Genomic DNA, 23,099 nt, shown 5'->3' with positions numbered 1-23,099 from the left:
AGGACGCAGCCCTTTTTCGCAATCCTGACCACCGTCACTTTAAGCATTAATAACTCTGAGATGCTTTTACAGATTATTCTGATTCTGAGATCGTTTTTTCGGGACATATTCTACTTTATGTTAGTGGTAAATTTTTGTCGATACTTGCATCCTTTCTTGGTGAAAAATCTCAAAATTTCAGGAAAATTTAGAAAATTTTGCATTTTTCTAACTTTGAAGCTCTCTGCTTGTGAGGAAAATTGATATTCCAAATACATTTTATATTGATTCACAAATACAATATGTCTACTTTATGTTGGCATCATAAAATGGACATATTTGTACTTAAAAAATAAAAAATTAGAGCTTCAAATTATAGCAGCAATTGTCAAAATTTTCATGAAAATTGCAAAATCTGAAGGGAGAGATGTTCCAGAACTACAACTCCCAGCATGCCTGGGCAGCCTAGGCATGCTGAGAGTTGTAGTTTGGCAACATCTGGAGGGCTATCGTTTGGGCACCACTGCAATAGTGGTCTCCAAACGGTAATCCTACAGATGTTGCAAAATTACAAGTCCCAGCATGCCTGGGAGTTGCAGTTTGGCAACCACTAGAAGGGCAGCAGTAAAGATCGCTTTACTGCCACCTTCCTTTCCAACAGCCCCCCCCCCCCCCCCCCCTGCTCCACCATCACTTCCCTACCTGCGTCGCTGATCTCTGCTGACTCCACCAATGATCGGCGGTCCCAACGGCATCTTTCCAGGTACCGGCCGCCATCTTCTCCCCCCCGTTCTGCCCGACATCCAGGGGTGGGCAGAGCGGGGGGTTTCCATGGCAACCCCCTGTCGTGCGCTGCAATTGGTCAGAACTCATTTATGACTAATGGCAGGGGATAGGAGGAGATCGCAGCGCTGCAACCTCGCTCATTTCCCTCAGGATGATCGGGGCTGTCACTGTCAGCGGACATTCTCTATGGTATCATTCAAACCATGCGGTACTAATGTAGACATCTTAAATATCCAGAATGACTCACGATTAATGAGTCATTGGTAACGGTTTGGAATGCCCTCAGGTATTGTTTCCAAGATGACCAATCGTAAAGATTAAATGTCATTTTTGTGAATTAAAGAAAAGTGTCTAGAAACACTATGCAGTGCAAAGCCATTTTTAATATTCGATCTATGCTTGCAAATCCGTGAACGCAGTCTGAATAGTGCGGCCAATATATTGAAGGTGACAACCACAGGATAATAAACTGCATATTGAGTATCGCAATTCAAAGAATGAATAATAGAGAACTTTTTTTGTTTGATACGACTCAAATCCATACACATGGCTACCAATCATACACTGCTCAAAAAAATAAAGGGAACACTTAAACAATGTAACTCCAAGTCAATGACACTTCTGTGAAATCACACTGTCCACTCAGGAAGAACACTGATTGACAATCAATTTCACATGATGTTGTGCAAATGAACAGACAATAGGTGGAAATTATAGGCATTAGCAAGACTCAGTTCCTATGCTTCCTGGCTGATGTTTTGGTCACTTTTAAATGCTGGCGGTGCTTTCACTCTAGTGGTAGCATGAGATGGAGTCTACAACCCACACAAGTGGTAGTGCAGCTCATCCAAGATGGCACATCAATGCGAGCTGTGGCAAGAAGGTTTGCTGTGTCTGTCAGCGTAGTGTCCAGAGTATGGAGGCGCTACTAGGAGACAGGCCAGTACATCAGGAGACATGGAGAAGGTCGTAGGAGGGCAACAACCCAGCAGCAGGACCGCTACCTCTGCCTTTGTGCAAGGAGGAGCAGGAAGAGCACTGCCAGAGCCCTGCAAAATGACCTCCAGCAGGCCCCAAATGTGCATGTGTCCAAGCGGTCAGAAACAGACTCCATGAGGGTGGTATGAGGGCCTGACATCCACACGTGGGGGTTGTGCTTACAGCCAAACACCGTGCAGGACGTTTGGCATTTGCCAGAGAACACCAAGATTGGCAAATTTGCCACTGGCACCCTGTACTCTTCACAGATGAAAGCAGGTTCACACTGAGCACATGTGACAGACGTGAGTCTGGAGACACCGTGGAGAACGTTTTGCTGTCTGCAACATCCTCCAGCATGACCAGTTTGGTGGTGGGTCAGTAATGGTGTGGGGTAGCCTGACTGCCATTAGGTACAGAGATGAGATCCTCAGACCCCTTGTGAGACCATATGCTTGTGCGGTTGGCCCTGGGTTCCTCCTAATGCAAGACAATGCTAGACCTCAAGTGGCTGGAGTGTGTCAGCAGTTCCTGCAAGAGGAAGGCATTGATGCTATGGACTGGCCCGCCCGTTCCCCAGACCTGAATCCAATTGAGCACATCTGGGACATCATGTCTCGCTCCATCCACCAACGCTACGTTGCACCACAGACTGTCCAGGAGTTGGCGGATGCTTTAGTCCAGGTCTGGGAGGACATCCCCCAGGAGACCATCCTCCACCTCATCAGGATCATGCCCAGGTGTTGTAGGGAGGTCATACGGGCACGTGGAGACCACAGACACTACTGAGACTCATTGTGACTTGTTTTAAGGACATTACATAAAGTTGGATCAGCCTGTAGTGCGGTTTCCATTTTTTGGAAGTGTGACTCCATATCCAGACCTCCATGGGTTGATACATTTGATTTCCATTGATAATTTTTGTGTGATTTTGTTGTCAGCACATACAACTATGTAAAGATGAAAGTATTTCATACGATTAGGTCATTCATTCAGATCTAGGATGTGTTATCTTCGTTTTCCCTTTATTTTTTTGAGCAGTGTATTACAACATAAGCAACGTTTTTTGTTGCAAGCAACAAACGATTGGTCATCTTGGAAACAATACCTGAGGGCATTCCAAACAGTTACCAATGACTCATTAATCGTTAGTCATTCTGGATATTTAAGATGTCTACATTAGTACCGCATGGTTTGAATGATACCATAGAGAACGCCCGCTGAACCCTGGAGCGCTGGATGTGACATTGCGGATTTTCAGACGTTTTTTCGCATTGAGCGTTACATTTATTGACACTTGTTTTGGTTACATGCTCGTGGCTTTTTACACAAGGTGCATATATATTTATTATTATTGTTTTACATTTTTTATTTTCATAGCATATTTTATTATATATATATATATATATATATATATATATATATATATATATATATATATTATTGTAAACTGAAATTATATGCCCAAATTATGTAGCTTTTAATATATTTTAGCACTGCTCTAATGGTAATGTTCCCCCTACTACATTGGTAGTGAGAGGGTTAATTGTTTACTCCTATAAATAAGCACCTTCCTCTTCCTTATCATGCCTGATGAAGTTGTGCAATCGCAGTGAAACGCATTGCAACTTTGGAATAAACCTTCTTTTATGCCACTTGGCTGTTCCCTGACTCCATCCTGCGCCTTGTTGAGTCGGCGTTCCGTTTGAAGCCATTCCTCTCTGTGACAAGACATAAAGCAGGCCCTTTTTGCCTCAGATTGATTGCCTCCTTGTATAGTCAATTTTCCTCCTTCTGTGTATTATTATTTTGTTTTCTTTAAAGCAGTACTCCAGCTTAGTAAAATGTATCCCCCATGCAAAGGATAGGGGATAAGTGTTTGATAGTGGGTGGTTCAACTGCTGGGACCCCCGCAATCTCCTGCCCGACTCTTCCCATGAAACAGAGAGCCAGAGATACAGCGTTCCTTTGGATAGGGGATGAGTTTTAATAAACTGGAGAACCCCTTTAGGGTCTATTCACACGTACAGTATCCTGAGCAGGATTTCAATGTAAACTAAATGCCCGAATACAACTTCAAATCCTGCGCATCAAATTTGTGCAGAATACTGTACGTGTGAATACACCCTTAAAATAATATTTTTATTGAATATTACCATAATACAAGCTAAGCTATATCAGAATACAAATTTACCATTCTGTGTATTTTTTAGCATTTTGTGTGTTGGCGTAACTAATAAAGACATTGGGGGAGATTTATAAAAAGGTTGTGCAGTTGCCCATAGCAACCAATCAGATCACTTCTTTCTTTTTTAAAAAGGCCTTTGAAAAACGAAAGAAGCGATCTGATTGGTTTCTCCGGGCAACTACATCACTCTCCCTTTACACAGGTTTTGATAAATCTCCCCCCATAACTATAAATCTGACTATAAAGCAAAAAAACAAGTGACACAGAAGAAAATAGCGGACACGAGGTTTCATCAGATTTAAAATTTTATTTTAAATACTAAATATTTGTATGAGAGAATTCAATCTCCACAGCCCCACCACAGAATGATCAGACACAGATAGAAAAGAGGAGTCAGAGCGCTATCTGTATGATCACGAAAAGGCTGCAACGAGAGACAGCATTGTGTAAAAAATACATCCGGAAACCGAAAAAAAACCTCCTCTGAATGTCAAACATTCATATGGATTCAGAGTGTGGGAAAAGGAACACAGAAGGCGGCCATGACAACTTCCTCCTGACGGGGGCAGTCATGCACACTGGCCAGTGAAGGCTTCAGTATAACCTTCCTGCCTACCTGAGAGATCCTTAGCTTGTCCTATGTTCTTTATTGAGATAAGCCCCCCCCCCACCCCCACTGCCCTCCTACCAACATGTTTCCAGAATACAGCTACATACCTGGTTTAGCTGATGATATGGTGCAATGTGCTCATATGTGCTATAACCTACACTTACCAAATATCCTTCATTTTCCCTTCTGAAAATGACAGCTATAATCTGGTTATCGCTTCCAGGTTACGGCACATACGCGTATACAGCATCATATCATTTATAGCACAACCTACACAGTCCAATAACTTCACATTCTAGTTGCGTACAATCTACCACTGCAGACACATAACCGATATCCTGAGACCATTTCCAACACTAGCAGCTTTATGGCAATGGTTTATGTTTATGGAAGACATCCTGGGGGACGGGGACACAATGATTTGATGATACGTGGCACAAACATTGGGCAAAGCCAGAACTACGCTGCCCAATATTGTAAACCAGACCATGGACTGACAGGTACTCTAGAAAAGAAGGAGGGAAAGGCCATTATCAATAACGGGAGGGTATAGTCCTTGACTGGAAAATCTGTGAATCAAGGAATCTAGAGATATATTTATGCTCAGAGGCCTTTGTCTGGTATTTTGGAAAGAGGAGAAGAGTAGGCAAAGAAGGCGATCACCGAGTACTGCCGGTGGAGTCCGCCGAACCAAGAGATGCTTTTATTGGTGATTGGTGGCTGCTGCCCCTCAGCTACTGCTGCACCAAGGACTCCATAACAGATGTGACCTAAACTTTAGAACAGGAACAAATGCTCACAACCCTAGGAATCCCTTTGCATGTTATTTTTCAACTGCACCAAGTAGCAAATGACCTGGGAAAAGCTGAGGTTAAATCGACCTGGTGGAGCTTAGACAAGTCTACAGATCTAGGAAGATGAAGATGTTCTGCCCGTGATGCTTCTGTTCTCATCTTGGAAACGACCCATAACTTACGTCTTCTAAGAGAAACCTTTAGTTTCTCTCCTCAATGAGAGAGTTGGTGGGGCTGCTTAGGTCACTTGGGCTACTTGGCATGGTGGGGGTGCTGGCATTGCTGGCATTACTAGAGGTGCTGGCGTCAACTGAGCCTTTCTTGGAGCGTCTGCGCCACTCGGGAGCCTGTGCCACGTTTGACATGTTTGGCTGCTTGATGTTCTGACGGTCTTTCTCAGCTTCTTCTTCCTCGTCGTATCTCTCGTCGTCTTCTGTTTCACTGTGGTGTGGACTGGAGTGACGGGACAGGGAAGGAGAAGGAGGCACGGAGGCTGGACGTGGATAGCGGAAACCTGAAGCCTAAAAAAGAAATACATCATCTAGTTTGGTATCTGGTATATACTACAGCAAACCAAGTTGATTTTTGATACTAAAATTAATACTTTATTTATTGATTGTTAAAATCATATACCGTAAATAGAGATGTTCATACAATTACAGACCAAAATTGCCAAAACATCATAACATTCATAGAGGTCTCAAAGAGAATGCAGATAAAAACTGCTAAAGTAATGGTTCTTAATCAGACATGGGTCATACATATCAAGTATGCACAAAGAATGAAAAACTTGAAAAATTAAAACTTCACATTTAATTCAACTCGTTAAAAACAGAGGATTTCCATGGTGAATAAAATGGTACAGGAAACCGACGCGTTTCGAGCAGACACTGGCTCTTAGTCGTGCCACGACTAAGCCAGTGTCGGCTCAAAACGCGTCGGTTTCCTGTACCATTTTATTCACCATGGATATCCTCTGTTTTTAACGAGTTGAATTAAATGTGAAGTTTTAATTTTTCAAGTTTTTCATCATTTATTGGGCCTCCATTGGCTGAAGGAGGGTCTATGAATATGTAGGATACATGCAAAATAAGGAGTTTTACTAGCGCATGCATTAAATGGACACAGTGTAAATACGGTTTAATTGCAAGCAACACTTGTCAGTCTAAGTGATCACACATTTATACATCTGAACATAGGTTGTACTTACTGCTGTTGGTTCATGAGGCTCATATGTAAAGTTGTCTGGGAAGGCTTTTGCCAAGGCCATGTGCCGAGCATACGTGTAATACTGTAAAACAGAAAAAGAACCCCAATATAACTAATTCCATCCGCTTGATTTACCTACTAAAGATTGGGGCTAATGTGTGTATATCTGTAAACTATGCATTTTTGATAGTAGTTATAAATACTACTAACAACTAACAATTCTAACTGGGACCTTATCTCGACAACCTTATTATCTATATTAACCCCTTAAGGACCACAGGGTTTTTCCATTTTTGCACTTTCGTTTTTTCCTCCTCACTAGAGATGAGCGAACTTACAGTAAATTCAATTCGTCACGAATTTCTCGGCTCGGCAGTTGATGACTTATCCTGCGTAAATTAGTTCAGCCTTCAGGTGCTCCGGTGGGCTGGAAAAGGTGGATACATTCCTAGGAAAGAGTCTCCTAGGACTGTATCCACCTTTTCTAGCCCACGGGAGCACCAGAAAGCTGAACTAATTTACGCAGGAAAAGTCATCAACTGCCGAGCCGAGAAGTTCGTGATGAATCGAATTTACTGTAAGTTCGCTCATCTCTACTCCTCACCATTTAAAAATCATAACCCTGCCAATTTTGCACCTAAAAATCCATATGATTGCTTATTTTTTGCGCCACCAATTCTACTTTGCAGTGACATCTGTCATTTTACCCAAATATCTATGGCGAAACAGAAAAAAAAAAAAACATTGTGTGATGAAATTGAAGAAAAAATGCAATTTTGTAACTTTTGGGGGCTTCAGTTTCTACGCAGTGCATATTTCAGTAAAAATTACACCTTATCTTTATTCTCTAGGTCCATACGGTTAAAATGATTCCCTACTTATATAGGTTTGATTTTGTCGTACTTCTGAAAAAAATCATAACTACATGCAGGAAAATGTATACGTTTAAAATGGTCATCTTCTGACCCCTATAACTTTTATTTTACCGCATATGGGGCGGTATCAGGGCTAATTTTTTGCGCTGTGATCTGAAGTTTTTAGCGGTACCATTTTTGTATTGATCGGACGTTTTGATCGCTTTTTATTCATTTTTTCATGATATAAAAAGTGACCAAAAATACGTTATTTTGGACTTTGGAATTTTTTTGCGTGTACGCCATTGATCGTGCCCCCATAGGGGGCTATAACACTGCACACACTGATCTTATACCCTGTTCACAGCAAAGCCATAGCTTTGCATTGATTTGTGTTTTCGGCGGTCAATTGCTCAAGCCTGCATCTCCGGCTTGGGGCAATCAATCGCCGAAGGGACACGCCAGAAGGTAAGAGGACCTCCGCTCGCGTCCAAGCTGATTGGGACACCGCATTTTCACTGTTGTGGTCCCGATCAGCCCCACTGAGCAACCGGGAAGGTATCACTTTCGTTTTAGACGCAGCGTTCAACTTTGAACGCCGCGTCTAAAGGGTTAATAGCGCGCTGCCGCGCGCTATTAGCCCCGGGTCCTGGCTTCAGACACATGCTGGGACCGACCCGATATGACACGGGGTCACCGCATGACCCCGCGTTATATGGCGGCAGCCGGCCAAAGACGTAAATATACGTCCTTGGTTGTTAAGGGGTTAAAGGAGTACTCCAGCATGGAAAAATTGGTCCTCCATACTGCCGGAAGTAAAAAAAATTAAGAGATACATACCTTCCTCCGCTCCCCCGGGGCCTCCGGTAACCCACTCCTGTCTCCGTCGCGATCCCCTTCCTGGTTGCCGGTGGTCGGAGAGTCATCCTGCACTCAGCCAATCACCGGCCGCAGCGATGTCCCGACACGGCCGGCGATAGGCTGAGTGGCAGTGTGACGTTTTCGGCCCCGACCGGAGTGGGTTACCGCCGGCGGAGACCGGAGTGGGTTACCGCAGGCAGCGGGGGAGAGAAGGAAGGTATGTAGCTCTTTATTTTTTTTTACTTCCGGCAGTATGGAGGACAATTTTTCCATCCTGGAGTACTCCTTTAAGGGCCCCCTTTTCATGACTATGACCGGGTGACCATCGTGTTGTACTATCACTCCAGGACAAACCCGACAACAATACTGTACATCTTCGACAGTCAGACTACTTTATTGGGCTAGGTGACAAACTGCATATAGGCGACCTATGGTGACCATACACACCCTCCATTATGTTGTTACCTTATTATCAAATGTGTTTTTAATTGTTAGGGCCCCTTTTTTTTGTATTGTATTTACTATCCTTATCATTCTGTTCTTCTACTTCTCCTCTATCCCTGATGAACCCAAGGTCAACATTTCGGAGAAACGCGTTGGAACAAGGAGCATGAGAATTTTTGTACAATAGGATACCATTACTGCATTTACCAATGGTGGGGTTCCTATACTTCCCTTTCCACACTTATTTGTTAGATAGGGATCAGCCTATTATAGGTAGGATTAGTCACTGATAGTTCACTCACTTGTACCCTTATCCCCTTCCCCTTTGGGTCCTAGTTGCACCCTATTATTTATTTTCCTATGTGTATTTATTTGTGGGCCATTATAGGTACGTTGCTTTATCATTTGTGTATTAAGTTTTAACGAATTTCTAGTAAAAGTTTCCGGTATATTTTACATTATATATCTTTGCCTCATTGGATGACTTAGTCTTATTTATATATTTACTTTAACCTAGAGCACTTCTACCAAGTCACTGTAGGGGGCGACGGTATATCTTAGTTCCCCTTTCTCTTGTACAAGTTCACATCCATAAAGAATTAGCAATAAAACACTAAAAAGGAACATAAACAAGCTCTCTGCTCTCTGATATCTAGTCCTAAGTGTTATCCATAACTTAACAGGTAGTGTCAGCAATGGGAATATTATTTCTTAGAGGTAGTGTAGATAGGAGTGAACGTCGGGAGTGATATTGTCCCAAGTGCGGTCATGCTCTTACCCTGGCTAGATATTTCCAGTCCAGTAGATCAGAGAGGCGCTCCGTGCGGTTCCTCTGAATGATGCGCTGGCGCCGGGTCTGCTGACAGAAGTTGTACAGGAAGGACGTGAGCTGAGTGCAGGATTCGTCCACTGATCGGAAGCGGCGGTCTAGGATGTAGATACCTGCAGGAGCACAAGGCTTTATTATAAAGTGACAGAACATGGAATTAATGCCTGCTACAGAAGAATACATCATAACTTACTGCTACTTACCATAGGAAGTGGGGTCCGCAATATGCTCCTCCATGAAACATCCAAATCCTGACAAGTTAGTGGAAATGCTGGGGATCCCCATAACAGTACATTCAGCTAAAACAAGAGTAACACAATATATGGATTTTGATGGAGTCATAGGTAGGCTGAAAGAGTACCTGTCATCAACTAAATTTTCCCTGATCCCCCTCCCCATCTGTCCCTTACTCTAACTATGCCTATCCCTGTGTTTATTGAGATTTAAAACGCTGTGGAAATACCTTTTTTTTTTAGCCCTCTTCATAAGCTCAGGAGCACTGTCTTTCTAAGGGGTGGAAGTAGGCGGGTCCCGGCAGGCATGATGTCACATGAAGCCTGGCCGGGACTCTGCTTCTGCCAGTCTTCCTGTATGCTGCTCTCCCTCTGCAGCAGTGTTTCCCAACCAGGGTACCTCCAGCTGTTGCAAAACTACAACTCCCAGCATGCCCTGACAGCCTTGTAGGCTTGTTGCTCACAGTGCTGCTCCAGGCTGGGAGCGAGTCCTGAGCTGAGAGTACTGAACTTTCTGTGGAAGGACCAGAGCCCTTTCAGCATTAGTCCTAAAAGCTGTACACTTACTATGAAAAGCATAGGAAGCTGCCTGCAGACCAGGCATAGAAGAGTGACCCCTAGTGGCCAAAAGTATAAAATGAAAAAACTGGTATAAATATTAATATTTTTTTAATGAAGATATATTACAATATGTCTTCATTAATGATTATGAACAACATAGTAAAAGTTTTTGTTGGTGACAGGTACTCTTTTAAAGGGGTACATTTTATTTTTTTTATTTTTTTAAATCAACTGGTGCCAAAAATTTACAGATTTGTAAATTCCTTCTATAAAAAAAAAAAAAAAAGTATCCTTATACTTCTACTTCTTAGCTGCTGTATACTACAGAGGAAATTCTTTTCTTTTAGAATTTCTTTTCTGTCTGACCACAGTGCTCTCTGACGACACCTCTGTCCATTTTAGGAACTGTCCAGAGCAGCATATGTTTGCTAGGAGGATTTTCTCCTGCTCTGGACAGTTCCCGACATGGACAGAGGTGTCGGCAGAGAGCACTGTGGACAGACAGAAAAGTAATCCAAAAAGAAAAGAATTTCCTCTGTAGTATACAGCAGCTGATAAGTACTGGAAGGATTAAGATTTTTTTAATAGAAGTAATTTACAAATCTGATTAACTTTCTGGCACCAGTTGATAAAAAAAAAAAAGTTTTCCACCAGAGTTACCCCTATAATAGAGAATGCAACCAAATAAATAGGATATATGGTAATAGAGAATTCAAGTGGTCCTTCTATTCATATACTTTCCCTACATGCATTACGTAAATAGCCCTATGTGCAGAATTTCCAGCCTAAAGATATGTTCACTTTGGTGCAGTAACTATTTTCTGCAGCTGATCCGCGTCGTGTTAACATACCTCTCCACCAGTGTTTCGCAACCAGGGTGCCTCCAGCTGTTGCAAAACTACAACTCCCAGCACGCCCGGACAGCCAAAGGCTGTCCGGGCATGCTGGGAGTTGTAGTTTTTCAACAGCTGGAGGCACCCTGGTGGCTGTGTCTGGGGATGCTGGAAGTTGTAGTTTTGCAACAGCTGGAGGGACCCTGGTTGGGAAACACTGCCTTACACACTTAGCAGCATAGTTATCATTTTGCTGGTGACACGGTAAATTTTTGGAACCTGGTCCACCCTTCCACAATATGTATCTACACTAGAGATGAGCGAACTTACAGTAAATTCGATTCGTCACGAACTTCTCGGCTCGGCAGTTGATGACTTATCCTGCGTAAATTAGTTCAGCTTTCAGGTGCTCCGGTGGGCTGGAAAAGGTGGATACAGTCCTAGGAGACTCTTTCCTAGGAATGTATCCACCTTTTCCAGCCCACCGGAGCACCTAAAGGCTGAACTAATTTACGCAGGATAAGTCATCAACTGCCGAGCCGAGAAGTTCGTGACGAATCTAATTTACTGTAAATTCGCTCATCTCTAATTATAATGTCACCAAGATTAAAGCGTGACATTCCTGCACATAAAGTTTGCTCTGCACTGTATATACAAGCTCAGAATGGCTACTCCCTACTTTCATTGAGACATCTTTCCACGAGGTGTGGATCCTTTGACCTTATGGGAACAATTGGTTAAAGGGGTATTCCGATTAAAAAAAAAAAAAATGTTTTATTTAATTGTGCTACAGGGGCTGTAAATGTAGTATAGTTCATAATATAGTGTCTCTTCTGTGTTTCAAGGTGATCCTCGCAATTCTTTTTGATTTTTGCCCAAACATTTATTTTTAGCAACATACAAAATGACTCATCTCAGGTTTTTCCAGGTTACAATGTGGCCCGAGACATTACATCACTAGTCAGGCATTCAGAGGGAGCCTGAAGCAGTTGTAAAACTAGAATTCTTGCAGAATGATCTCCCTCCCACCCACCGGTCGCTCCACCTATTGAAGCAGACAGGCTCCCTGTCATCAGCTGACAAGTGATGTCACACCTCGACGCACTGCATCCTGGGAAAACCCGAGACCTGAGTCATTTTGTATGCTGTAAAAAAAATCAATATTGGGGCGAAAATCACAGAAGAATTGCGAGGAAACAATCACACACAGGTACAGACACTATATTATGAACTACACTAACTTTACAGCCCCTGTAGCAAAGTCAAATAAAAAAAAAATCCTGGAATACCCCTTTATGTATTCACATGTACAGTATTCTGCGCAGATTTTATTCTGCAGGTTCCAATGTAAACTAAATGAATACAGCTTCAAATCTGCGCAGAATACTGTACATGTGAATAGACCCTTAAAGTTCAGCAACTTTAAAACCGTGTACTTTGTATTTCAGCCTTTTTTTAGGATACTTGTAGAAATGAATTTACTGTAAGTTCGCTCGATTCGTCACGAACTTCTCGGCTCGGCAGTTGATGACTTTACCTGCATAAATGAGTTCAGCTTTCAGGTGCTCCGGTGGGCTGGAAAAGGTGGATACAGTATTAGAAGACTTTTTCCTAGGACTGTATCCCACCTTTTCCAGCCCACCGGAGCACCTGAAAGCTTAACTAATTTATACAGGAAAAGTCAGCAACTGCCGAGCCGAGAAGTTCGTGACGAATTGAATTTACTGTAAGTTCGCTCATCTCTAGATACTTGTTAACCATCAGTGAATGAGAACAATTTTTAGGGGCTGTTCACGTTTTATATGGATATAGGTTTTATTTAAGGGACACAATAGCGCAGGCTAGCACTGCTACATATGCAGTATCTGATATATGCGTTGTTAAAACTGTGTCTCTTAGGGCGCATGCACACTGAGGAAATTGAAATTTTACAGCTTTGGAAATAAAAAAAAACTCACAGTCACTATGGGCTTTTCTGAGCAAATTCCACCGAAAGAATGGACATTTTGGCGGAATCCAGTTCTGCATCGGAAGTTGTGTTACAAAACATACACAAAGCAGCACAATCCCATTAAACACAATAGGAAGTTGTTGCAAGCTGATTCCACTCAGAAATCCCTCTTGTTAATTCTGAGCAGATTCTTTTAGTGTGTATGGGCCAAGAGCTAATCTTTAGGAATGTTGGGGATGTCCATCCAGACTGCTTTATGTATGAACAAGGTACAAGGTCGAGTCGGGATCCAGTGCCATACCCAGTTAACGTCACATGGACGAGCCGGCCCCCAGATGATTCCTGTAGCTGGGGGCCGGCGTTAATAGCCAACACGCGGCCGACCATTAACCTTTTATAGATCACTGCTGTCAAAGCTGACAGCGGTGTCTAAAAGTGCCTTTATCCTGTCCCTGGTGGTCCAGTGGGGTGGTCCAGTGGGGTGGATCAAACCCCCACCCCCCCCCCCCCCCACAGTGCGATCGCAGGGGGACGATCCACTGCTGAGGTAGCTCTCCTTCCATGCCGGCGCCTGCACTGAGAATGATAAAGCCTGGTAGGACCAGAATTTATCAATCGAGTGCAGAAAACACAGATCAGTGTAGTTTTATGGAACCACATTGATCTGTATGAGGAATAAAATGATTCCTCCTATAAGTCCTCTAAGGTGACTAAAAGTGTTAAAAAAAATTAAAAAGTTTAAAAACACTTTCCATAATTTTTTTTAATAAATATAATAAAAATAAACATATGTGGTATTTCCGCGTGCGTAAATGTCCGAACTATAAAAATATATCGCTCATTAACCGCACGGTCAATGATGTATGCGCAAAAATTTCCAAAAAGTCCAAAATAGCGTATTTTTGGTCACTTTATACCGTTAAAAAAACTAATAAAATGCGATCAAAAAGTCAGATCAAAACAAATATGGTACCGATAAAAACTTCAGATCATAGCGCAAAATATGAGCCCTCACACCGCCCTGTACACGAAAAAGTACAAATGTTATAGGGGTCAGAAGATGACAATTAATTTAAATGTATTAATTTTGGTGCATGCAGTTATGATGTTTTCCAGAAGTAAAACAAAATCCAACCTATATAAGTAGGGTATCAATTTAACCGTATGGACCTACAGAATAAAGATAAGGTGTCATTTTTACCTAAAAATGTACTGCGTAGAAACGGAAGCCCCCAAAATTTACAAAATGGCGTTTTTTCTTCAACTTTGTCATACAATGTTTTTTTTTTCCGTTTCGCCGTAGATTTTACAAGGTACAATTGATGGCGCAAAAGAAAAGCCCTCATATGGTTTTTTTAGGTGCAAAATTGAAAGGGTTATGATTTTTTAAAAGGCAAGGAGGAAAAACGAAAGTGCAAAAACAGAAAAACGCTTGGTCCTTGAGGGATTTAAAAAAAAAAAAAAAAAACATACCGGTGCCTGCTTTCTACCAAAAACAGCACCACACTTGTTCTCAGGAGGTTTGTGGTATTGCAGCTTAGTTCCATTCATTTTAATGGAACTGAGCTGCAATATCGCATACAAACTGAGGACAAGAGTGGCACTGTTTTCGGAAGAAAGCAGCTATATTTTTGTACAGTATAACAGAAATGGGTGCACTCTAATGCCAACGTTTCCAAATTAAGATACGGAAAGTGACAATAATAGCTTACCGGGTGTGTAGCCCCAAGGCTCATAGTAAGATGGGAAGACTCCCAAGTGGCACCCCCGTACAAACTCCTCATAATCCACTGGTAAGAGTGGGCTTGTAGAGGACAGAAACTCTGGATGGAAAATGATCTGTAAGAGGGAATGGGGAGAAACAGAAGAACAGAAATAAAGATGGAATTAGTAGAAAATATGTTAATACATCAGACAGAATAAATCAAAAGAATATACAGCGAGCAGCAGTCATACTGGCGCAACCCTGGTATGTGCCCCTTCACCTATCGCAGATCTACTGTGTAAGAATTTATGCAGCAGCGCCATCTTCCTGCAGAACAAGCAAACTACACAAGTATGTGTAAAAGCACAAAAAAATGGCAAGCGTACGAGAAGTTATTTTGTGATCGCACCAAAAAAAGTTATAAACAAAATGTATAACTTCCCACTAGAGATGAGCGAACTTACAGTAAATTTGATTCGTCACGAACTTCTCGGCTCGGCAGTTGATGACTTTTCCTGCATAAATTAGTTCAGCTTTCAGGTGCTCCGGTGGGCTGGAAAAGGTGGATACAGTCCTAGAAGACTCTTTCCTAGGACTGTATCCACCTTTTCCAGCCCATCGGAGCACCGGAAAGCTGAACTAATTTATGCAGGAAAAGTCAGCAACCGCCGAGCCGAGAAGTTCGTGACGAATCGAATTTACTGTAAGTTCGCTCCTCTCTACTTCCCACCATAATCAAACAGATAATGCTGTAAAATGCGGGGTTCCCCTATAAGGAGTTTGCACCAGTATGCACAAAAGAGAAAAACAAAACACAACATATGAGGTTAATGTGTTAGTGAAAGAAAACAAATCGGTGATGTATCCAGTGACCCCCCCCCCCAAGTATTATGTATTTTTTCCTTGAAGATAGACTAAGCCTATCCGCACTATACCACTCACTTACAGCTACCTAAATCTACTTGTGTTAGGACAGGGTATTTCTTGAAAGGGTACTCCGGAGGGAAAACATATTTTTTTAATAATTTTTTTTTTTTTTTTTTTTAACAACTGGTGCCAGAAAGTTAAAACAGATGTGTAAAAGACTTCTATTAAAAAAAAATCTTTACCCTTCCAGTACTTTTTAGCAGCTGTATGCTACAGAGGAAATTCTTTTCTTTTTGAATTTCTTTTTTTGTCTTGTCCACAGTGCTCTCTACTGACACCTCTGTACGTGTCAGGAACTGTCCAGAGCAGCATTGGTTTGCAATGGGGATTTTCTCCTGCTCTGGACAGTTCCTGATACGGACCGAGGTGTCAGCAGAGAGCACTGTGGACAAAACAAAATGAGAAATTCAAAAAGAAAAGAATTTCCTCTGTAGCATACAGCTGCTAAAAAGTACTGGAAGGGTAAAGATTTTTTAATACGGTAGAAGTCATTTATAAATCTGTTTAGCTTTCTGGCACCAGTTGATGTAAAAAAAAAAATAATAATAATTTCCACCGGAGTACCCCTTTAAGGGAGCCATATACAAGAACCCAAAACTGACTGTAGAACAGTGGTCTCAAAATGTGGCCCTCCAGATGTTGCAAAACTACAACTCCCAGCATGCCCGGACAGCCGTTGGCTGTCCGAGCATGCTGGGAGTTGTAGTTTTGCAACATCTGGAGGGCCACAGTTGGAGACCCCTGCTGTAGAACAATTCCAATGAGGACGGTCACTGAGCAAGAAGGTAAATGAGTTTTACATGACTGAATCAAAATTAGGGGATAAGTTTGAGATCGCGGGGGGACCGACCGCTGGGGCCCCCTGCGATCTGTCTGTACGGGGGCCAGGCTCTCCGGCCAGATAGCGGGTGTCGACCTCCGCACGAAGCGGCGGCCGACACGCCCCCTCAATACATCTCTATGGCAGAGCCGGAGATTGCAGAAGGCAGCGCTTCGGCTCTGCCATAGAGTTGTATTGAGGGGGCGTGTCGGCCGCCGCTTCGTGCGGGGGGGGGGGGGGGGGTCGGCACGCCCCCTTCGCGCGGGCTGTCGGGAGATCGCAGGGGGCCCCAGCGGTCGGACCCCCCCCGATCTCAAACTTATCCCCTATCCTTAGGATAGGGGATAAGTTGTTCACCACTGGGTCACCACTGGACTACTCCTTTAATGGCTTTGGTGACAAAAGATGATCCATCTAACAAAGGACGTGTCGTTTGTGTTCGTCCCATCTCATAATTCCTAAAGAGGTGTTCCGGAGGATAAATTCTACATTTAAAAAATTTATACACCAGCCACCAATCCCTCTCTGGTGTTAGCCCCAGATGTCAGCACTTTCTTTTCACTTCCTGCTGTTGGTATGATGAAAAAGAAGCAATGGTAAAGGGGTCCAAGACTGCTTGAATGGGGGCAGGTAAGTACAGGTTTTTAATGTTATATGGCCACCCATGGAGCTTTTAAATATAGAATGAATCACCTGGAATATTCTTTTTAAAGGGTACCTTTCATCATAAAAAACTTTTGATATATTATAGATTAATGTATGCAGACTGCAGTCTGAGATTTAGGACTCCAGCGTGAGTCTGAAATCTATTAAAAAAAAAAAAAAAAAGGCTTGCAGCCAGGACTGGTAGGGAGACCTCTAGTGGTCATTTTTTCAAAGTGGAAAATTAAATAGAAAGAAGCATATTTTTTAATAACATGCAATTGGAAAGTCATTCTGCATACATTAATCTATAAAATTTCGAAAGTTTTTTTTGATGAAAGGTACCCTTTAAAGGGGTACTCCGGTGGAAAACTTTTTTTTTTTTAAATCAACTGTTGCCAGAAAGTTAAACAGATTTGCAAATTACTTCTATTAAAAAATCTTAATCCTTCCAGCACTTATTAGCTGCTGAATACTACAGAAGAAATAATTTTCTTTTTGGAACACAGTGCTCTCTGCTGACATCTCTGTCCATTTTAAGAACTGTCCAGAGTAGGAGAAAATCCCCATAGAAAACATATGCTACTCTGGACAGTTCCTAAAATGGACAGAAATGTCAGCAGAGAGCACTGTGTTCGTGATGTCAGCAGGGAGCTCTGTGTTCCAAAAAGAAAATAATTTCTTCTGTAGTATTCAGCAGCTAATAAGTCCTGGAAGGATTAACATTTTTAAATAGAAGTAATTTACAAATCTGATCAACTTTCTGGCACTAGTTGATTTAGTAATTGAGGAATTGTGCAGAGGATCAAGGACTGTGTGTGTGTGTGTGTGTGTGTGTGGGGGGGGGGGGGGGGGGTAATTAAGGGGGAGAATGAAGCGGGACAAGAGGAGAATAAAGTGGCACTTTGTTCCATTCGGTGGAATGAGCTGCAATCCCAGGGGTTGGTAAGGCCGTCAACCAGATGAAACCACCTTAGAGTAGGGTCACACATAATGCAACCGCACTGTATTTTAACATTGCAGTAAATGCGTTGCAGACTTTGCTTTGAGAAGACACGCAGGGCTAAAAGGCAAGGGGTACTCCGGTGGAGAACTTTTTTATTTTTCAACTGGTGCCAGAAAATTAAAAAGATTTGTAAATGACTTCTATTAAAAAATCTTTATCCTTCTAGTACTTATTAGGGGCTGTATATTACAGAGAAAGTTCCTTTCTTTTTGGATTTCTTTTTTTTTTCCCCTGTCCACAGTGCTCTCTGCTGACACCTCTGTCCGTATCAGGAACTGTCCAGAGCAGCATAGGTTTGCTATGAAGATTTGCTCCTGCTCTCGACAGTTCCTGATACGGGCATCAGGTGTCAGCAGAGAGCACTGTGGACAGAAAAAAAAAAAAAAAGAAACCCAATAAGAAAGGAACTTTCTCTGTAATATACAGCTGCTAATAAGTGCAGGAAGGATAAAGATTTTTTAATAGAAGTCATTTACTAATCTTTTTAACTTTCTGGCACCAGTTGATAAAAAAAAATCTCCACCGGAGTACCCCTTTAAGCCTTTTAGCCCTGCGTGTCTGCAACGCATTTACTGCAACGTTAAAATACAGTGCGGTTTTCCACTGGAGTACCCCTTTAAGCCCTGTGTGTGTGCAGTAAGGTTTGGAGGCTGGTCCCAGTGAGCCAACATCAGTAACTAGAGCAAGATCTCCGCTTCTAGCGAGTGTGACGGGCGATCCAGCCTCCAAAAGGTATGTTCACATCACGCAAAACCTCTGCTAATTTTCTGCTACCGATTAATAATAAATGTCTTTTTTTGTCGTTTTGGTGCAGTAACTATTTTCTGCACCTGAACTGCAGCTGATCCGCATTGTGTGAACATACCTCTCCACCAGTGTTTCCCAACCAGGGTGTCTCCAGCTGTTGCAAAACTACAACTCCCAGCATGCCTGGACAGCCGAAGGCTGTCCAGGCATGGTGGGAGTTGTAGTTTTGCAACAGCTGGAGGCACCCTGGTTGGGAAACAGTGGTGTATACACAGAACTGGGGCCAGGTAGCCCTGCATGCCTTCTGCAGTGTATTTCCTGCAGCATGAAATACGCTGCAAATGGGGTATGTGTGACCCGGCCCTTACCGTCTAAATTTCGGTACATTGCATGGAAATTCATACTGAAACGTGTGCATGCCATTAGCAATCCGAATATAATATGAATTAATCTTGTAAAAATACAAAAGGGAAAAGTGCACAGTCCATGATGCTTTGCGCCCACAGAGCAGGCCGGATGCGAGACACCAAGTCTTCCTCACCTTTACGCGGTCAGCACTACTGTTGAAGAGTCCAATCCTTCTGATCGTATTCAAGATGGCATCTGTGGAGTCATCCAGCATGTTATGGGTGCAGACTGGAGGGAATGACTGTCTCTGTAGGGAAAAAGGATACATTTATCAGTGCAAGCCCACTTTATGGTGGAAATGGATCAAACCCCGTATAGAGGAAAGAGTGGTGCAGTTGCCCCCAGCAACCAGATTGCCGCTATAGATAGATGCTGGGTCCTATGGCCACCAAAATACTATTTGAACTTCAGCGCCAAATGTTTCCAGCAGGCAAATTCTGCCGTGTGCAAAGTGCAGCAGAATCGCCCGGAAAACAATGGAAATTTTCAGACAGTTTTTTGAGCCAGATAAGGTTGATATTGGTTAAAATCTTCAGGGTCTATTTATACACAACTATTCACCTCCTTCACGCCCAAATTCATACCTGTGTAGCAAAAATAGCTCTCTTCATCATAGTAAAATCTTCTTTATCAAGCATCTTATTCATGTCCGGTAAATTCCCTCTGCAAAAACATAAGACAGAATATAATGACATTTACGACCATTTCCTTCATCTGTCCCTATTACCAGTTTTCTTTAAAACGACATTTAAAACAACATCTATGATTCACTACGTTATTAAATATTGGAAGTATATTAAATACAAGGTATGGTACAAGATATAGGTATCTGACTACACATATCATGATAATAGTGTTTCCCAACCAGGCTGCCTCCAGCTGTTGCAAAACTACAACTCCCAGCATGCCCGGACAGCCAAAGGCTGTCCGGGCATGCTGGGAGTTGTAGTTTTGCAACAGCTGGAGGCACCCTGGTTTGGAAACACTGCAGCAGGATTATCACTTACACTAGCAATGACTCATATAGTTTCTTCCCAAACTTCTCTTTCACTGCATTTGCTGTATCCCTGTGGAGACACAATATAGAAAAAGCAACATGACTACCAAGCTGGGTTAAAATAAGGCGATGACTAGAGATGAGCGAACTTACAGTAAATTCGATTCGTTACGAACTTCTCGGCTCGGCAGTTGATGACTTTTCCTGCGTAAATTAGTTCAGCCTTCAGGTGCTCCGGTGGGCTGGAAAAGGTGGATACATTCCTAGGAAAGAGTCTCCTAGGACTGTATCCACCTTTTCCAGCCCACGGGAGCACCTGAAGGCTGAACTAATTTATGCAGGAAAAGTCATCAACTGCCAAGCCGAGAAGTTCGGGACGAATCGAATTTACTGTAAATTCGCTCATCTCTAGCGTTGACCATGAACTTAATAATCTTCTCATTTTCTAAGATTATATAGACATTGTAAATATAGTGGCATTGAATGACTTCATATTCTATCACGAGGTCAAATGTACCTCTAGCAAATAAAAAAAAAATTATAATTAGACCTTTATACACTGCTCAAAAAAATAAAGGGAACACTAAGATAACACATCCTAGATCTGAATGAATGAACTAATCGTATGAAATATTTTCGTCTTTACATAGTTGAATGTGCTGAAAACAAAATCACACAAACATTATCAATGGAAATCAAATTTATCAACCCATGGAGGTCTGGATATGGAGTCACACTCAAAATCACAGTGGAAAACCGCACTACAGGCTGATCCAACTTTATGTAATGTCCTTAAAACAAGTCACAATGAGGCTCAGTAGTGTGTATGGCCTCCACGTGCCCGTATGACCTCCCTACAATGCCTGGGCATGCTCCTGATGAGGTGGCGGATGGTCTATTGAGGGATGTCCTCCCAGACCTGGACTAAAGCATCCGCCAACTCCTGGACAGTCTGTGGTGCAATGTGGCGTTGGTGGATGGAGCGGCACATGATGTCCCAGATGTGCTCAATCGGATTCAGGTCTGGGGAACGGGCGGGCCAGTTCATAGCATCAATGCCTTCTTCTCGCAGGAACTGCTGACACACTCCAGCCACATGAGGTCTAGCATTGTCTTGCACTAGGAGGAACCCAGGGCCAACCGCACCAACATATGGTCTCACAAGGGGTCTGAGGATCTCATCTCGGTACCTAATGGCAGTCAGGCTACCTCTGACAAGAACATGGAGGGCTGTGTGTCCCCCCCAAAGAAATGCCACCCCACACCATTACTAACCCACCGCCAAACCAGTCATGCTGGAGGATGTTGCCGGCAGCAGAACGTTCTCCACAGCGTCTCTAGACTCTGCCACATCTGTCACATGTGCTCAGTGTGAACCTGCTTTCATCTGTGAAGAGCACAGGGCACCAGTGGCGAATTTGTTAATCTTGGTGTTCTCTGGAAAATGCCGAACGTCTTGCACGGTGTTGGGCTGTAAGCACAACCCCCCACCTGTGGACGCCGGCCCTCATACCACCCTCATGGAGTCTGTTTCTGACCGTTTGATTGGACACATGCCTCGATATAGCTCTATGGGAGAGCCAACGATTGCCAAATGGCTCTCCCGTAGAGTTATATGGAGGGGGCATGGCGGCCCCTGCTTCGAGCAGGGGTTGTGATGCGCCGCTGTGGAAGTGAGCCAGGGCCCCATACAGGAGATCGCGGGAGGCCTAACCACTCGGACCCCCCCCGCAATCTAAGACTTATCACCAATCCTGCGGATAGGGTATAAGTTTTTGTCCACAATACCTATCTTTTAAGGTACCTGGGTACAGCATGTGCCCTCCCCCCACAACTCTTAAAGAAGGCTTCCAGAGGTAAGAAATGTATCCCTTATCCACAGGATCCGGCTCTGAGCTACTAGAGCGCGTTTCATACCCAGCAGGTCAGCTGGTACAAACACACACCCTCCATTCATCTCTATGGAGGAGGCGAAGACAAAGGAACACTGTGAAACGTCACACACAACAGCTCAGCCAGGGCCTAGTCACAGCCCCATATGGGAAATCACGGGGGTCCCAGGGGTCCTACAGATAGGGGATACATTTGTTACCATCTTTAAGTCATCTGCCAGATGAAAACAACAGTTTCCTCTGCAAGATATCAAGTTGAGCACACAGATAATCTTGCAGACTGAGACACTTCCATTTCCTTCTATCCTTTATTTCTAGGTTTACCAATCCTTTTAGCACTTACCACAACTGCTTCCGAACTGCTTGACCCTTTAGCGTTTCCACATTAAAATTATTGGTCCGTGCAGGCATAATGAAGAACGCTACAATGGTGAGGTCACTGTGATTCACCTGGTGGAAGAAGAACATCTGTAACTCCAGTCCAGTGATAACTATACAACAGTTGTCTTCAACCTGCGGACCTCCAGATGTTGCAAAACCACAACTCCCAGCATGCCCGGACAGCCGTTGGCTGTCCGGGCATGCTGGGAGTTGTAGTTTTGCAACATCTGGAGGTCCGCAGGTTGAAGACCACTTCTATACAAGATGCTTATGACAACCTCCTTATCTCTTACCCTAAGAAGATAATTAAGTCTAGCCAAGGCCTCCAGAAAAACATCAGCTCCTTTGTTAGAGAACTCATAGCGACCAGCGATGAAGAAAAACAGCGTCTTATCTAGATTGAAGTCCAGGTGTCTTAAGGAGGAAAAACAAAAAAGTGTAAAATAATAATAAAATATTCCCTA

The 23,099-nt window shown here is 43.0% G+C and overlaps 1 protein-coding gene across 3 annotated transcripts in view; it reads right to left on the bottom strand.

The window, feature by feature from the left end:
* Positions 1-4,224: 4,224 nt before the first annotated feature.
* The window catches only part of GYS1 (glycogen synthase 1), a 70,004-nt gene continuing 51,129 nt past the window's right edge, over positions 4,225-23,099 (bottom strand). For all 3 annotated transcript variants that reach the window (XM_056542651.1, XM_056542652.1, XM_056542653.1), the window contains 10 exons: positions 22,929-23,049; positions 22,598-22,704; positions 20,373-20,432; positions 19,950-20,028; positions 19,499-19,612; positions 14,823-14,949; positions 9,736-9,831; positions 9,482-9,645; positions 6,546-6,626; positions 4,225-5,856 (listed from right to left, as the gene is read on the bottom strand). In XM_056542651.1, coding sequence (XP_056398626.1) covers positions 5,536-5,856; positions 6,546-6,626; positions 9,482-9,645; positions 9,736-9,831; positions 14,823-14,949; positions 19,499-19,612; positions 19,950-20,028; positions 20,373-20,432; positions 22,598-22,704; positions 22,929-23,049 — 1,270 coding nt within the window. In that variant the 3' untranslated portion in view covers positions 4,225-5,535. The remainder of the gene's footprint in view (positions 5,857-6,545; positions 6,627-9,481; positions 9,646-9,735; positions 9,832-14,822; positions 14,950-19,498; positions 19,613-19,949; positions 20,029-20,372; positions 20,433-22,597; positions 22,705-22,928; positions 23,050-23,099) is intronic.

The sequence above is a fragment of the Hyla sarda genome, chromosome 10 (assembly GCF_029499605.1).
Source record: "Hyla sarda isolate aHylSar1 chromosome 10, aHylSar1.hap1, whole genome shotgun sequence".
Taxonomy (NCBI): Eukaryota; Metazoa; Chordata; class Amphibia; order Anura; family Hylidae; genus Hyla; species Hyla sarda.
This window is presented reverse-complemented; position numbering and strand designations above follow the sequence as displayed.